General features: G+C 38.6%; 3 protein-coding genes and 1 non-coding gene across 4 annotated transcripts in view; all 4 read right to left on the bottom strand.

The window, feature by feature from the left end:
* spegb (striated muscle enriched protein kinase b) overlaps positions 1-5,998 on the bottom strand; it is a 32,842-nt gene extending 26,844 nt beyond the window's left edge. Inside the window, exon 1 of the mRNA XM_067516386.1 lies at positions 4,863-5,998. Within this exon, the coding sequence (XP_067372487.1) occupies positions 4,863-5,280 (418 nt within the window). The 5' untranslated portion in view covers positions 5,281-5,998. The remainder of the gene's footprint in view (positions 1-4,862) is intronic.
* A 2,692-nt stretch (positions 5,999-8,690) lies between these two features.
* Positions 8,691-12,130, bottom strand: LOC137133153 (C-X-C chemokine receptor type 1-like). The gene is made up of 2 exons (XM_067516425.1): positions 10,194-12,130; positions 8,691-9,816 (listed from the first exon to the last, which is right to left on the bottom strand). Exons 1-2 carry the CDS (start codon positions 10,198-10,200, stop codon positions 8,741-8,743), a joined length of 1,083 nt encoding a protein of 360 aa, XP_067372526.1. The 5' UTR covers positions 10,201-12,130; the 3' UTR covers positions 8,691-8,740.
* A 142-nt stretch (positions 12,131-12,272) lies between these two features.
* On the bottom strand, positions 12,273-16,258 carry nabp1a (nucleic acid binding protein 1a). Its single transcript, XM_067516427.1, has 6 exons — positions 15,132-16,258; positions 14,822-14,960; positions 14,573-14,644; positions 14,076-14,160; positions 13,797-13,866; positions 12,273-13,302 (listed from the first exon to the last, which is right to left on the bottom strand). Exons 1-6 carry the CDS (start codon positions 15,223-15,225, stop codon positions 13,100-13,102), a joined length of 663 nt encoding a protein of 220 aa, XP_067372528.1. The 5' UTR covers positions 15,226-16,258; the 3' UTR covers positions 12,273-13,099.
* A 538-nt stretch (positions 16,259-16,796) lies between these two features.
* trnas-cga (transfer RNA serine (anticodon CGA)) lies at positions 16,797-16,878 on the bottom strand. Its single transcript has one exon. It is a non-coding gene; the product is annotated as a tRNA-Ser (tRNA).
* Positions 16,879-17,703: the final 825 nt, after the last annotated feature.

Raw genomic sequence — 17,703 nt, 5'->3', positions numbered from 1 at the left:
CTGTTAGCTCTCACAGCAAATGTGGTACTGGCTGCATGGAGTAACTGCACACAGCAATTCTGCTTCCAAAGGATATGAAACATTTAATTGCTACACTCACTGCTGTACTCATAAACGATATTATGGGTACTGATGCTTCTAATGTTTTATAAAATGGGTGCAATAATTCTGGAATATTTTTTAAATGTTAATGCCACCTAGATTTTCTTCCCATAGACACAACGAGAAGGCTTTACTGCTGTTCCCTCTCATCACTGAACACAAATCCATTTAAAATCCTTGTCAAGTCACACAGCATATTGAGCTTGAAAGGTACTTAAAGGTAATAATAATTATATTATTATATATACAGGATTTAGCACTTTCATAAATGCAAATAACTACTGGCTTAAATACATGGTCATATGATTATGTAATGTCAAGTCACTGAGAACGCCTTTTTGTTTCCTTGGTAGCAGCATTTCATTTGATATTGTTTTTTTTTTTTCCAAAAGTGAATTCAACATGAATTTAGCAAAGAGGAAGTCCACCATGTTTCTCAGTCTTGTGACAAAATTACATGATGCTGTGTGTTAGCCACGGTGTGATGTGGTTTGTTTTGGGTTTTCTTGGCTTTCCTTCCCTGGGAAAACTGTTTATGATGTGCCATAGCAACTTCAGAGGGCAGTAATGTTAGCACACTGCCACAAACGTAAACAATTACTACAAACATATCATATTTATGAGCCAATACCACTGATATTTGAGATCAGGCACTTTACCATCCACACTGTACGAGACAGTTACAGCTTTGTGAGGTCTTGTTACCACTAGAAAAGACTTACAGTATTTCCCATGAACTACAGCCAGGGAATCCTTCCTGGGGTAAATGTCAGTCAAGTGCTTTCTTCCTGACTCCCTCCACCCTTGACCACTGCCTCTCTGCTACCTGCACCATCCTCTTACCCTCTCCCACCCGTTTTCATTTACAAACCATTAGATAAAACATAAATACATCAAAACCTTAGGGTCTTATTAACTGAAGGCCTGTGACACATTTGAGAAGTCACATGTTTATTTTTTGCTATGTGACCAGTACTTTCTGCATGATCTGCATGACACACACACACACACACAAACACACACGCACACACACACACACACACACAATTTCCAAAACTCAGTATGGCTCACTGCCACTCCACATTGTTTAACAGCCCAAATAAATACCTTAACTCTCGTCTCCTGTGTCCATTAGGAGACATTAACTTTAGAGGATGGTAGGGGGGGCTAACTCTTTTATGAGTAGGGGATTTCCACAGTGTAACTGCAGCTCCACCTGTTCACTCATATTAATGATCCTGGAGGAAGACAACACAAAACAAACCTTCCAAACACACTGCGAAGGGGCCAGTTAACCCTACTGAAACAAACTCACGATGTGAAGTTTATGTCATGCAGTTTTTGTGCACCACCGAGGCTTTTTGTTGGTGAGTTTGAGTTTATATTTTGACTTTCTGCCATGATTCTGAAAAAAGTAATCATGTTATCATGATCATGGTAACTGAATGTAACAACCATATCTTGCTGAGGGATTCTTCCCCTAAGATTGTGCCCCCATTCCCCAGTGATTAATACGGAGTGATGTAATGTCACATTCTCTGTGGACCACCCAGGTTTTAGGACTTTCTATTTTTCCCTAGTAATTATTATTATAGTTACTTATTTCTTCCATTCAATAAACTATGTAATTTTTTTTTTTTGTCCTTTCGGCTTCGCCACAGCGGATCATCGTCCGCATGTTGATTTGGCACAGTTTTTTTTACGCCGGGTGCCCTTCCTGACGCAACCCTCCCCAATTTCTACCGGGCTTGGACCGGAACTGCACAGCTGGGAGGGAAATGGGCTGTCAGGGGTTCAGTGTCATGCCCAGGGACACTTCGACATATAGCCAGGGCTGGGGATCGAGCCACTGACCCTGTGGTGCGTGTACGACTGCCTTTACCAACTGAGCTACAGCCGCCCCCCCAATAAACTACATGTAATTGAACTGCTTTAATTTATTTCATTATTCGTTTATCCAGTAATCAATTTGTCAAATTATTAATAACTGATGAGCAAGAGGCTCTTACAGGTGAAGGGTACTTCAATGGGTAGAATGTGAAGTGGAACTGAAAAAAAAAATACTATGAAGAGGGAAGAAACATCATAGTTCAGTACAGAAAAAAAAATGAGAATGAACAGTATTTACCAAATAGTTTTCATCACACCAGGTGGCAGACATCTTTATGCTGCTGGGTATTAAGTAGATGTTGTGGATTCAAAATTGGACCTCTCCCTGATCAGCAGAGGGGAAAAAAAAGTCATACAGGGCTGAGCTAAAGTTAGCAGTGATGTCGTGCTGTGTAACAAGAGAGACGCTGGCCCGCTAACATCACAAAAATCTAAGGCCTGGCACATTCCACTGTATAAATAACTAGGCAGAGCTGGTGGATAAGGGGGGCGGGACAGAGAGACATTTTCAAAGAGTGAGAGGGAGAGAACGGGCTCAGGCAGTATCGCTGAGTGATGGGACAGCTGTAGACTACGCACACGGCAATGCAGTGGAGAGCTGAATCACACTAAAGGTTAATGTGGAGCAAAAAAGAAAAAAAAAAAAACTCTGGAAGGTTTGAAGAAAGTTTTGAGGACTGTGAACCGCACTGAGGGGTCAGACTGGTGCAGATATTCAGCATAAAATAACATTATTTTTAGACCGACATCAGTTTGTTTGTATCAAAACACTTAACGTGCAGTATCACAGAAATCATATGACCCTCACTGACTATGAATTCTAAAAATGCTCCTGTGAAGCTCAACATAACTCAACAGGAAACTCAACATAAAGTTGCAGCTCGTAGGTTAATTAAAGTTTTGTCAAACCCCAAACAAACACTTAACAGTTTAATAAGTATTAATTATTTGATGCCATAATTACCGTATTCATATTTATCAGTATACTGTATTGTGTTGTTATCCTTTTGTTGATTTTCGAGTTGTCACATTTGACGGCATATCTTTTATGTATCAAAGCATCCAATATTCATACAATAAAGGAAATGCAATGCAAACTAGTTTCTTGCTGTGCACAGTAAAAGGAATTCATATCATCACACTGTCGACAGATATCACACTTTTAGTAGCCAGGTTTTGTCCTAGGCTTGCTCAAAACATCTCGACGTAGCTTAAATTTAGCAGAGATTGTTATGTAAGCAGCCCGTCCTTATTTCTGCAGCACCACAAAATGTTTTCCATTTATCAGACCTTTACTCCTGTTAAAGTGACTGAGTCACTGTATTCAGTACATATACTGCATGATTCAGCATCTTTCTCCATGCAATTACAAGCCACATATACCTTCACCACAAAACGAAAGTTCTAAATTGAAGAGTGAGTTTCCACTAGATGGTCACACATGCTGAATGATGATAAACTGCCTTAGTTGCTATATGAGGGGCATAGCTGTGGAGCTTATAATATCTTTTTTTTTTTTTAAAGGAGTTGAGGTTGTTAAAGCAGGAGAACTGAATTTTGATCAGTGGCGAAGATCACAAGAACCATTAAAAGAGGTTTTGTTGGTCAGAACGTTGGTGTGTGAGCAGAGAAGAGCTACACTGGCCAGCTGAGCATCGTTGGCTCGACACCAAGAAATCTGTAATATACTATAATGAGTTTCAAATGGCTGACTGCCAGATGTTCTTTAGAGGATTATTTGTTTCCAGGAATATTACAAATGATGGAAATCTGACTTTCTCTCTGTATGGTAATCTTAAACATCTACTGTATACACGCCTTAGTTACACATTCTGATTCTCCATTACCATTAAGGACAAAGTTTGTCTCTCTGGGGACATAAAACATAAAAAAATCAATTCTCTTCTGAAATTTTTGAGGAAGCTCTGAAAATCGAAATGGATGAGTCACTGCATAAAAATACTGAAATGATCATACTGCATATAAACTGTCTACTAATGAAATGATTCAGCTTGTTCGATAGGTAATCGGTGAACTTCATATCACACGGCAGTGTATGATAATGTTCCTTGTAGATAAACTACCTGCATTTTATTTTTAATACTTCTAATTAGACAAAACAGTATCTTTAGAAAAGTTTAATATATTGTCTGTTGATAAGAAAAGATCATAGTTGAGCTAGATTTTGTATCTAAGTACACTTAGTGTATGTGTGATTTCTGCTTAAATACTTGATGGAACAAATTCACATGTATTGTGTTTCCTCTATATGGACCAAAATGCCATAAATAAATAATGTAAAATGCGACTACTCTCAGGGAGCAAAAGCTTAGTGCAAAGTAACAACAACCTTTAGCATTATAACTATATGAACAGTGAGATTTGACAATGAACTTCTCGAGTAGCTTAAGCAGCTCATAACATAACTGAGAACTTAGTCAGAAAAAGGAACAGGAAGTTAAACAAGACTGTGTGAGGTTTTCTAATTCTTGCTGGGCCTTTTTAATGACTACAGCACGATGGGTGATTTTCATGAGTCACTTAAGACACTTTAAACAATTTGTGTCCTCTCAACAGTGGTACAGCAGTGACTGATACTGTAAAGCACTTATGTGGTTCATTGTGTAGTAACAGAACTGTCTTACGTTTGTTCTATAGAGTCAAACACACAGTAGTTCTCTGTTTTTCTTCCATTCATTTAAATGAATGGTTTTCAAAAATAGTTTAGGAGGATATTGTTTTCTATGTTTTACTTTAAACAATTTGCAATTTTTACTTTAAACAATGGAAACCCCACGGGAATCCGTCTCGTAGGTTAGTCCTAATAGAGGACAAGTATAAATACAAGTAAAGTGTTGGATGACAATTACCTTCACCCAGATCCAGGACAGCAAGCACAGCACTGCTCCGAGCTTCTCCCAAGTGATTGTTGGCGATGCAGGTGTAGAGGCCTGCATCACTGGGTTTGCAATCCCTAATCCAGAGCCCTCCATACTCTTGGTTTTCCATGTTAAGGAGGTCATCATTGTGGTACCAATAAAGGGAGGGCTGGGGGTCTCCAGCCACAGTCACCTTGAGACGGATGTCACAGCCTGTCCCTACAGCGGAGTTCCTCATTTTGCGTAAGAAAACAGGTGGGGTTGGAGTGGGATAACCAAGTCCTCGAGGTTCAGGGACAATTTGTTCTGGGCTCGCTTTGGGACGTTTTGGGGGGATGATGGGACTTGAGGGTGCCACTGCTTCATCTGCCCCTTTTTTTAGGGTCACTTGCACCTCTGCCTTTCTCATGGTTGAGCTGGTAGATGCCCCAGTGAATTCTGCAACTTTCCAACAAAATGGTTTGCCAAGATAACAGGGTTTCAGTCCACTTGGGATATTAAACACAGGTCAGGTCAGTGGAACTTAAGAGCATTCCCTACATATACATTACAGTTTAACATGGCTGTCATATTTCTGTATCTAGTTATAAAAGATAGTCATTTTACTAATAAAACAGAATAAATCCATGGATAAATCCTTCTCAAATTGTTGTTTTCTGACCTCAGCTGTTGTCCGAAGATGAAAAAGAAATTTCGGGGTAATCAAGCAGATAGAGATAGCTGCCCCTGTCCTGCTCAGAGGTATTTTTAGGGCAAGAACCTGTAGATCATGTTGCATTAACCGGTCCCTTGACTTGTCTCTTGGAAGTGACGGCCCCACTTTTCCCCCTCCTTTTCCTCACGTTCGCTCACTCTTCAGCCTTTTGTAACCATGTCCCGGTAGTGTGTTACGTCTTTGGGAAAACGAGGTGTGCAAACCTTCAGTGAGTTGCCTTTTTAGTTCCGGCAGTGAGCAGGGTTCCTTCTTGGTTGGTGTTTGATTGAATGCAAGCATCAAGTCCTGTTCAGCAAGTTGGACCCCCCCCCCTCCTTGTCCCATGAGTTAAGCCACTTCACTCATGATCTCCCCCAACCTCTGCCAGTCAGTCTGAAGGGGGAAATGACCGTCACAGCCCAGCAAGCCTCACAATGACAGCTGCAGGGTTATCAGTCTTCCCACCTACTGCTAGTCTCCCGCCCCTTGTCATTTTTAGCCAACCTGAGGTCAGTAGAACATGTGAGATGGAGCAACACTTGGCACACAGGAGGGAGGTGGTCAGTATGGGACAGTATTTTAATTTCTAGGTCAAATGTAGACTGATGATGGACTCCTATTGTACTGAGGTGGTCCAATTTCATGCAAAATTAAAAATATTATTACTGCCTTTGCATTCTGTGCGGCCATCTGTAGCTTCATGAAATATTTAAATAGCTTCTAAGTTTATTGACGAACTTGAAGCAGAACACATCAAGAAAATATGAACGATTTTCTAAATGTCTGTATATTGTTTAGGTTGTTAGACAGAGCATTAATAATGGACAAGTCTGTGACTTTGTTACAGCTGCTAACAATGGAATGAATGAAAGGAAAGGTGTCATAACTAAAACACAGAAAACACACACACACACACACACACACAAGAAAAAACTAATGAAAAATTATTTTTAGCATTAGCTGTGAGCATGTTCAGTCTGATTATAATCAAATAGTCATAATAGCTCAAGCAATTTTAAATCTAAAATTATCAAAGCCTTTTGCCATGCATGCAACTCTACTTCAAAAAATATAGCATTATTATGTCTAATCAACACGCGGACAAATAGGACAAAAAAATAATAATTATGCTAGGTTAGCTTATTATATTAAAATTAAGCTAGGTTAGCTTAATAATAAGCTAATTTAACTAAGCTTGTTTGCTGGTATTGTTACATTTCATTTTATCGTGGCGTGTGAGAATTCATTACAAACTCACTGTCAACGCCAATACCAAAAATAATAAAGAAATCGTTTTTTCTCAAATTGTAATCAAGCTGAATTTCAAATCTAATGCTCGGTTAGCGTGCTGCTGACGATGCATATAGCTAACACCTTATCAACTCACTGTCCGCGGGACTTGGGTGCTGCTATATTAAAGTTGTTTGAAGAACATTCAAGAACTGCACAAAACGGCTTAAAAACACACAGGACTTAGCTAAAAACAAGTAATAGACTTGGAATGAACACTGGATACGAAAATAACATCTGAAAAAGCCGTTAATTAACTAAGCTACACCAAATGAATTCATGTCAAAGGATATAATGATGTGGACGCTGTGTTGTGGATTCACCACTGAGATAATGTTCATCTTACACTGACCAGCCACGACATTAATATCCCTTTGTGGATTTACTATAAAAATATAATATGTTTTTTAATAAGAACTACATAAACTAATAAATACTGATATGTCATTATAAGGTAATCACCTCTCAGCAATGACCTTTTGCCCTTATATTTTAAAAATTACTGTAAATGAGCTGCCATAATTACCATAAAATACAATAAAAATATTATGACATTTTCTTAGTAAAGTACTTTTAGTTTTGCACTTTAGGTAAAATGGAGATAACCAGTGCAGATATTATTAAATAATTAGCTTTTCTACCAAAGTGCTTTGAATTGCAATTGTGCATGAAAAATACCACTAAACTATTACTAAAATAAAATGACCAAATGTAGGAAAAAGCTAAGCATTTGTCTGACAGATGCTCTTCTGAAGGATACTTTTTTTAATCAAAATATTCTTATGAGCTATTCTTATCACTATTTCCTTAGCTCTCTATGTGTTTGTTTTCTTGTCACCCAACTGTTATTTTAAGTAGCTTTTCTCCTTGTTCTTTACTTGAAGCCTGTCAGGTAGCTTTGTCATGGACATCAGCCATTTTAACATACCACAGGATGAATTACAGTCATAACTTCTTAAATTTCCAAACTGTTGCTGCAAACATAATGACGCTAGTTGCTAGATTAGTTCCCAGTCTGACAAATCCTTCCTCTATCAGTGTCTTATTTGCAAGGCTTTGTGAGCCAAGGTGACACAACTGTGTTAGGTAAATCAGAAACAGAAAGCCTGTTCTAGGTGTTCATATAAAACTTTAATATCATTTCAGTAATAGAGATACTGCAAATCATTGTGAATGACAACCGGTTCTTTTGAGCTAAACACAAAATTATGAAATTATGAAAAAATCACTACAAACACTTACAGCACTATGCAAGATATTTTTTATGTTGCATTGCAGATGACACAGTATAACTTGAATTAAAATGTTAAGATGCAAAGAAAGATAATGGTCTAAATTAACTTCTAGTAATTTATATTGACAGGCAATAAAAAATACATGCATTAGCTAGACATTTTACCATCTAACAGAGAATTACCTTAAGATCAAATTTTAGCTTTTTTCCAGCTTTCAGCTGCATCTTTGTACATCAGCTGTTGTTTTCCATTGATTTGATGAAATGTTGTGTTTTAGTTAAGTCACACCTGAAAGTGAAACTTGTTTAACTTGCTTCCTCATTATATGGAAGGAAGGCGATTTCAAACGTTAACTACAAAAAACAAACCAAAAACAAAAAATTGTAAACAACTTCACATTTGCCTGGTGTACACTGGGTTAAAGCCAAAAACAAGTTTAATAAGTTAAGTGTATTAAAGGAAAAAAAACATATTTACATATTTTACAAAGATAAATCGAGACAATTTATATAAAATGAGCTTTGATAGATTGAAATGAAAAATCCAAAAGTGATTCATGATAAAATTTGTTAACTTTCGAAGCTAACACTTTTTTGTCCCACCTTTGAATTCCTGCCGTAAATAGTAGTTCACCTGTTCCCATTGTGATCTCACATGAATGTGGATGTGAGATCTGATGATGAAGACCTGCTGGTCCTTGTTGTTGACGTTCTCTCAGAGACTCCTACCTTCCTCATTATCTGCCACAGGTTCCTCCTGAACTTCTCCCCCACGAAGGCATACAGCACCGGGTTGACACAACTGTGAAGCAGGCCCAGACTCTGGGTTGCGAACACAGCTCGATCCACTGCCATCCTTGCCGGGCACTGGTACGGCACTATCCTGGCCCTGAAAAATGTATCGGCCATGACTGCAACGTGGTACGGTGTCCAACAAAGCAGAAAGGCTACCACTACAAACACAATCACTTTCATGGCTCGTTGTCGTTGAAACCCCCCGCGGATGTGAAGGAGCCGCTTGATGGTTACTCCATAACAGGGCAGCATAATGGCCAATGGGACAACAAACCCCAAGGTGTGGCGAAGTATTCTGGTGGCGAGCCGCCACTCATTGGCACTGCTAGAATCAAACATCTCCGAACACATTATGCGACTATCGTTAGAGTTTTGAGGGGAAAAAGAAGAGTTGAGGAAGCCTGGCAGAGACAGGAGCCCACCAACAGCCCAGACAGCACCACAAACTCCCCAGCTGACCAGCTGTCGGTTAGACCCACGAGACTCCATGGCTCGCACAATCACCACGTAACGATCCATGCTGATGCACGTCAGGAAGAGAATGCTAGAGTAGAAGCTTAGCTCTTGGAGGACGGTGACAATTTTGCACATGGCATCTCCAAAAACCCAGCCCATCGTGACAGAGACAGCCCAGAACGGGAGAGTAATGGCCAACAGGAGGTCGGCGACTGCCAGGTGGAGAAGGTAGAGGTCAGAGGGCGGCAGCGATCGCTTGCTAAGGCCAATCACCAGCCCCACAACCATATTTCCAGGAATGGCCAGCAGAAAGACGAGGATGTAAAATGTACTGACAACAATGCTCACTGCATCTGGGATGGGGAAGGGGTTGCAGGGATGCGTTTCAGGGTTTACCACAAAGTCTGTGTAATTATAGGTAAAGTTGAGTTCCTCATAAATCGGACCAAAGTCGAACATAAAAGATGTGTTTGGATCTGAAAATTATGATTAAATGTTAGAAATACGAAAAACCTGAAATGCTGATGAATCTATTTTCGTTAGCCAAATTAAAACAATGACTTTTTTAACAGAGAAACCGACATATTCTTTTTAGGACAGTCTTTTAAGTTCTTACTTTTTAATGAACTGATACAGTAACTGATTTTAAAAAGTACTTAAAAAACTATTAGAATAGCTTAAAGCACCTACTATCTACTATCAAGACACAACTGTACATAAATGTAAATATTACAGTGCCCAGTTATTTACTAATTATTAAACAGCCTGGATGCCATAAAAGTAATATTTTAAATTATATTTTATATATACTTAATTTCTGTTTAAATAAGTTTTCAAAGAGGGAAAAACTCACCAGTCATTGTGGTGTCTTCTCTGTAAAACCAAGTGTGTGATACAAGGAGACAAGGAACAAACTATATGTTTTTACACTCCTCCCATCACCCAGACATCGCCTCATTTTCCTGGTTGTATCATGTAATGTACCAAGACTGCAGTTTGATCAAGAATTCAAAAAAAACAAAACAAAATATGCTAAGTAAGCAAGCGTGTGTTATTTTTAAAATATAATTGATGCTTAAGACACTCTCTGTAGGCATGTGTGTATATTTCCAATCCCTATTTAATTCATGTACTTAATACATGTACTAGCATTTTGTACTTATTCATAATAAATGTTGTTTTTTTTTTACCCAGTTTAATTAAATCTCACCCATTTCTATATGTGGTACAGTTTATTTATATATCAGTGCTGCATATTTTCAGAGGTCAGTTTATTTTTTTCCACCACAAAACTTCCCCATAAACTCTGACCATATTATCTGAATCATTGTTGTCATGAGATTGCTGTCACACTCATGGCAAAATGGAAAAAGAAAGCATTAGTTGATGTCACATTCTTATATTTAATAGAAACACAGGATAACTAAGCAGGTATTTGAGTATTTAAACCTAACCTTCCTAAAACTTTTTTTTTTTTTTTCGCTGAACACTGAAGACATTTGTGTTCAGTAATTACATCGTCTGTGACTGACTGAATTATTGCTTTCTTTTGAATATGCTTTTCTAGACTGTTACTGCAGCCTCTTTCAGTAGTTTGTTTCGGGGGTTCTCTCTGCAATCTCCTCTTCATCATGTGAAATGCATGGTCACATGCGTTATGGTGTGATGACTTACTTCTGATAAAGCATCTCTAAATTTAAAGAATTTCTCAACATTTGTGTACATCTCTGAATTTTTTCTGCTGCTACCATCATAATGTTTGACAGGCAAACTCCCCCTGCCCACCCTTTGTTTGTTCCTTTTAGAACCCACAGAGTCTGATGAAGAAAACACACTGAAACCTGTCTGGGTCAATATCCACCTGCAGTGAAATTTAGATTACTGCGAGATGTGACTTCATTTGTGATTAACCACTGATGTGAGGAAGTTCCCAGGTCATGACATGCGTCTGTGTTGACACAAGTGACTAGCATCACATTTCCTGCCACACTTCTTGTTTCAACTTCCAGCATCACAAGCTGTGCTATTTTATCATAAGACGAAGGGGAACCACTAACAAACACGTTTTCGACATATAGACTTGGGTCTGGGACTTGTGTTTGTGGAAAAAATAAGGCACAACACATTTTGGATTGGGTTCTTTAGAGCTTTAGATCATTGGCTAGTAAATGTCTCAAAACCCTATGTAGCTACACTATGTGGCACACGGATGAAAATAATATGACAGATGGCCACGCTTTTTTTTTTTTTTTTATGATCACAAAACAGAGCTGCTTATAAACTTAAGCTCTTTGGTGGGACATTTACAAACATCTTTATTTAGTCCACTTTGGAACCTAAACAAGAGAAAGTGCAAGTGCATCAAATGTGGAATCGGGCAACATCAACACCTGCAGGCCATGTTTAGGTGCTTGGTGCAACAAAGGATATGAAGAAACACAAGCCTCTGCTGTGTGTAATGCATTGCTTCAGCATGGACTAACTAATATAAAGCCTTTTGTTAGCATAACTTAATTCCTCAGTGAAAGGGGAAGTAACACACACATACACAAAAGCGAAATATTTCTCAACTTATGCTAATTGCATGATTTTAACCACTTGAACAGGTATGTCAAAAGGTAATAACTGTTGTACAGCTAGATGGTGCTGTACACTCAAAATCTTTGAAATTCAATGGGAGGTTTCAGTGACTGCATTGACCATTAAAGGCCACAGTGTCGCTTTAGACCTTGGCAGGTCCCTCAGAGGTCGACATGAAAGGTTTGTGATACTGTTGAGAAACTGTGCATCTGAGGAAGAAAAAAAAAATCCACAATGGATCAATAACCGTTCTTGTCAAATTATACAAGGCTGGTTTAAACCATTGCAGCACAGTATAACGAACAAATTTATTGACATTAACAGTAATTGGTGCTTTAACAGACTCAGAAAACCAGATGTGGCATCAGAATAGCCGTGTATTTATTCTGTGAACCATTTCGCCAATATTTCAGTGGTCCCACTTGAATTAAGTTACAATTGATAGCAAATAAGAAAAACCTGTGTTATGAAAAAAAAAAAAAAAAGTTTCAGATCTATTACCTAGCATTAAAAATTCAAACCTAACACCTTTCCTTTCAGAGTCACTCCAGATAGTTTGGTTAAGAGAGGGAAGACCCTTTGAAAAACATTGCTTGTGCATTCAGTCCAAAAACGCGTTTTCACCAACTTAAGGCTTTTTCCACTAAAAGCAAAGACCGCTTTCCTGATTTAAATGAAAGCCAAGTTTGCCTTGACATAAATTAAGAGAAGAAAGTGCTTCAAGTGTTCAAGTAGGGTGTATAGTCCAAAAAGACATAAGGAAGGGGGTTTGAACTGTGTGTAGGGTAGGTAACACTGGCACAAAACTGGCAATTTGCTGTGAGATTTAGAGGACATGAATGTAGACTGCGAAGGCCGACCATGTGACCATACCTTAACCATGAAGGGTCCACTATATAAGTAGTGCTTGTGCATCAAGTAGTAGATCACGCTCACATTGTGCTGCTTACAAAGAGCACTACTACTCTACTGCATGACAAACACATTTGACTTTGTTAGCCTGTATAAAAATTATGCAAATAGTCCATTTAATTCATTGTTTGGGAAAAAAACAGACCAAAAACAAAAAAACCCAAAATCTAGACTGATCGGGAAGGCTCAGAAAGGTTAAAATAAGCGGATGGGGAAACCGGGATGTCCATAATTTGCCCCGCGTTATTCGCCCCCAAAACCCCAGTTTTATCTTTTGGCACGACGTGGGTCCCTGCCATTGCTAATAGTAACCGAGGACTTTGCGGATGTTGAGGGACCAGAAACAGTAACAGGAGGTGCTCCGTTGCCAGGCGACCGACCATTGGGTCGCCCGACATTCCCAAACACAGGGTCACGAGGTGCACCAGGCGGTGGATTGTTGTTGGCAAAGGGTGGCATAGCACCATTACCTGCGGGGTGAAAAAATAAAAAAAAAAAAAAGGTTGCAAAAATTTTAATAACTTAACATTTGTACAGAGCTTGAAATTATTTACAGGTATAACAATACAAGTTATGGCTGCTTTCCATTTAGGAGCTTTGGTTACATGATTCTGGTACAGTATATACCAGCTCACTGTCAAGATGTTGAGCTCTCACAAACAGTGGTTCTTTGTATGGCTTTTCTTGTATGACTTAACATGTCTGCTGTGAAAAAGGCCTTTTGTGGTTCCCATTAGCTCAAAGCATGTGGTGAGAAACATTTCAGATTTATTTTAGCAAATAGAAATTAGAGCATTATACAGCCTTTTTCTCACCATTCACCTAATTTCTTTAAAACCAATACAAACTACTACAACATTCGGCAAAAACTCTGCTCTGACATGATTCCATATTCTAGGGAACATTCACGACTGTGCTCGTTACTGATTGAAATGCTTATTTAAACAAAGAGCCATATACTGACCTGGTGGAGCAGATGTACCTGAATTCTGATTGGGCGGAGAGTTTCCCCTCTGATTCTGGTCTGGTTTACCCTGTTAATAGCGTAAGGAGAGGGTTACTTTTTTAAACTCTACTCTAGCGAGAGGCTGCACTGTTGGCCACTATTAACAGGCCAAATTACCCAAGTACTTAATACAAGCCATCAGACGACTTGTATGTAAAGACACCGTAAAACCAGAAATGATTTCTTCTGAGAAAATTGTTAGTGTTATCCTATGTTTGTGGGTTCATGGCTACTCACAGATTTGTTTTGCTGGTTTGGTTGGGATTGCAGATCTGGGTTTGGTTCACTGAAGTTGGGCACTTCTGAATACACCATGCAAAACCTGGGCAGGAGAAAAAAAAACACAAATAAATCATAGTTAAGAAATGTCAAATGCCTGTGATTGCAATAAAAGGTTTAAGTCAGTACATTAGCTGTTAGAATAATAAGTTTAAAACCATTAGATGAGATCCTACAAAAGGAAAACGCTGACTTTCTCTACTAAATCAAAGCTAGTAATTTCTGTGTGACTAAAATGTCGTCATTAAATAAAAGGTAACATATTTAGCCATTAATTTCTCCCGAATAAACTATTTTAGGGTTCTTCATCCTTGTTTTAAAACAAACACGCTACTGTCAAAATTAACAAGACACCTTATTGAGTAACGCCTGAGCAGGGACAATATGAAAACCATACTTTCAACAGATACAAGAACAATACTGATGTATGAATAGATTTTGGGCTGGCTACTCACTCGCCAATCTTCTGTAGATCCCCTCCTCTTCCAGTGTACAAGGTTAGGCAGCCTTTCCATATCGATGCATAGCTAACACAGAAATCAGAAATGAAACATGTGCAAACAAGACATAACCAACATTACTCCTAATATTTCTTACCAGGTTACCAACGAGAACTACAAGCATGCATCTTTTAGAATGCAATACACATTTTAAGGCAGATCACTCTGTATGTCATCAATTTTCTAGCATAGGAACAGCAGTACCCTCTGGTCAGCTTGATGATGTCCCCTGGCTGAATAAGGCTGCCAAGCTCGTCCCACACAGAGATTGCGATGCTCCCACTCTTGTCTGCCACTTTGCAGGAGCGCACCTCATGACCATCTTTTGTTTTGGTTACTCTTCCTAATGGAACATAAGATCATTAAAACGTTTATAAAACAAATAAAATAAAAACAACATAGTCCCTGCTGACAGTTTTCCTTAAAGTGAAGAAACGTTTCCTCTAGCCCCTTTAAGAAAAAAAAGAAAAATGCTAGGGGCAGCTTCAGCGTCATGGTCTAACTAGTTACTTACCTATCTCCAAAACGATGAAAACGATATTCAAATTTTTCAAACCAGGCTTCACGTCCTTTATTAGAAATAATGCATCGTTTGTGGGGGTTGCCATTGTTAGCGTGGACGAAAAACTACCACAGCTCGTCCCCTTCCTGTCACAGAAACTCAGCAGCGACAAGTGCTTTCCGTCGTTACTTTGTAACGCGCAGCAACAACGTTAGCCTTTAGCTTAGCTAATTAGCAGTTAGCTAATGCTGAGGTAACCCTACTCAAAACACTGTAGTAATTATTTAAAGACGATTGTCAGCTTCTTAAATAGTCGACCAATGCACACAACGGACAAATAGAACTCGGCGGTTCTGACAAGAAAAATAAAAGAGCTTAACGATAGCTGTCTTCTTTAAAAAGCGGGCGGCTCTAATTTGAATAGCTAACGTTATCTAGCTTTGCTAAGGAACACTTTGTTAAACGTCAGCTAGCCCGCAGTTAGCTACCTTCTTTTATGCTCAGGATACTGGTCTCTCGGCATCTTCCTTTTCACGTTTGACCTTTGTGCCATAATGTCTGCTTCGTTATTCACATAACATTGGCTAAAGTTGAAACCGTACTAATGCAGCCTGTAGGCGCTCTACGAGCTGGTAAAGCGAGTGGCCTAAACTGTCGAAGTCAGAAGAAACTCTATGAAAAGGCTGATAAATCCAGAGCGGAGCCAAATCTAAAGAGGTTTCTATTTCAACAAAAGCCGCTTCCCTCACTGCAAGTTACTTAGCTCTTGATATATTATGTGTTGCTTAGTATTTAGAGATAAATTATATCCCCTGATTTCCCAAACAACCCCTGCTACGTTAACACTTCAGATCAATCGACCGTATGTCCTTTGTGTGCCTCCTCTGACTATAAGGAACTGTTAGCTTGACTAGCACGCAGTCTGACCAAATGCTTTGTTATAGGACTAGTGTGCCTACATCTAACTTTGGCTCTAACAACGTTGTCGTTGTTCGAAAAAGCTTACATTAAATGACCTGCTTGTTTATGTCTAGACAACACTAAAGTTGAAAAATCTATTTTTAAAATCGTTATAAGCTGTTGACTACACGACCTCCTTTGCTTCAACAATGCCCCCCAAAATCTACGTCAGCGACCGCTGCCGGTCAACTTTATTTAATTTGGCCAGTTCCACTATCCTCCATAAGGAAGGGGTGTCCAGGTACAAACTTCGTCACGTGTGGTCATATACAATAGAGTTCATATATGTCAATACCTTTATGGTATATATGTTTTTGCATACACAATGTAGGTAATGTAACGACAAAGGAGGCTATTTTTTTAGAAAGACATAAAAAGGTTGGTTTCTGCCAAATTACTTCCTTTCGCCATTAACGCGAGAGCAAGAGATTCTAAAATGAGATTTGACCGTCAACGATTAACATAATAATGGTCCATGTGTGATGCATAAATCAACAGTAGTCACTGTTTTAAGCTCTTACGGCTAATAAATACTCTGACTTCTTTGTTACTTATGTATCCAATCCTATATCCAATTTATGGACACTAAGCCAGAATTTCTCAGATTGAATGTTGCAAAATGCATCTCTTCCTCAGTATAAATACTTACAGAATTCCATAACTTTGGGTTCCTTTACTTTGGTTCCATTTTTTAAAAAAAAAAAGACAATTGTATGTCGTCACGAACAGGATTCGAACCTGTGCGGGGAAACCCCATTGGATTTCGAGTCCAACGCCTTAACCTCTCGGCCACCGTGACGATACTGAGAGCAAGAATCGCTTGGAAATATTTTATCCGTAGAAATAAAAATAATGATTAAATTCTGTCTGTTATGAAGAAAAAGGCTGGGACAGACAGGTATATGTGTGTTAGGTCACTAACTATACTAATGCTGTCGGTATGAAGAATGGAAAATATAGTGGATGAAGCGCTTTGTGTTGGCGTGAGCTCGAACATTGGAGGGAGACAAACACCAACAAATACCTCCGCTCACCCACACAACGTGAAAAACTCTTCTAAGGCACTTTAACAGAGACACTAAGATGAGCAATTATTCAGGTCGACATAAATATATGAATTAATGTAAACGTAAAATAAATACATAAAAAAATAAATATAGAAATTATTAGCCAAAACCTTTAAATAAATGCACAAACATTTTAAATATAACATGGATGAAATTCCTTATTCTACAGTTTTTTTTAATGTATATTCTTGTATATTTGCATACTGAGTCAACTCAAGAAAACAAAAGACACACACACTATTGTGTTCTATGAGCATGCAGTGGCTTTAACTCAGAGGTTGTGGCTTAGTACAAACATAGGATTTAGGCTCACTGTTCTCCAAAGAACCAACCGCTGACTCATTTAATGCTGAGGTGAACTTGGAGTGTGTACAATGCCACATGGCTTACAAGTTCAGTTACATGCTGACACGTCTACCATAGGGTTTATTTAAGCATTTAAAGACTTACTTTTGTATTCCTTCATTTCTCTACCCTCTTTAGTTATACCTTTTTTATTTAATATAAGAGACATTTATTTTGGTGTCAGATGTCAAAACTTCAAACATATTACTTAA

Source organism: Channa argus, chromosome 9 (genome assembly GCF_033026475.1).
Source record: "Channa argus isolate prfri chromosome 9, Channa argus male v1.0, whole genome shotgun sequence".
NCBI classification, from domain to species: Eukaryota; Metazoa; Chordata; class Actinopteri; order Anabantiformes; family Channidae; genus Channa; species Channa argus.
Note: the sequence above shows the minus strand (reverse complement) of the source record. Positions and strands in the feature narration are given on the sequence as shown.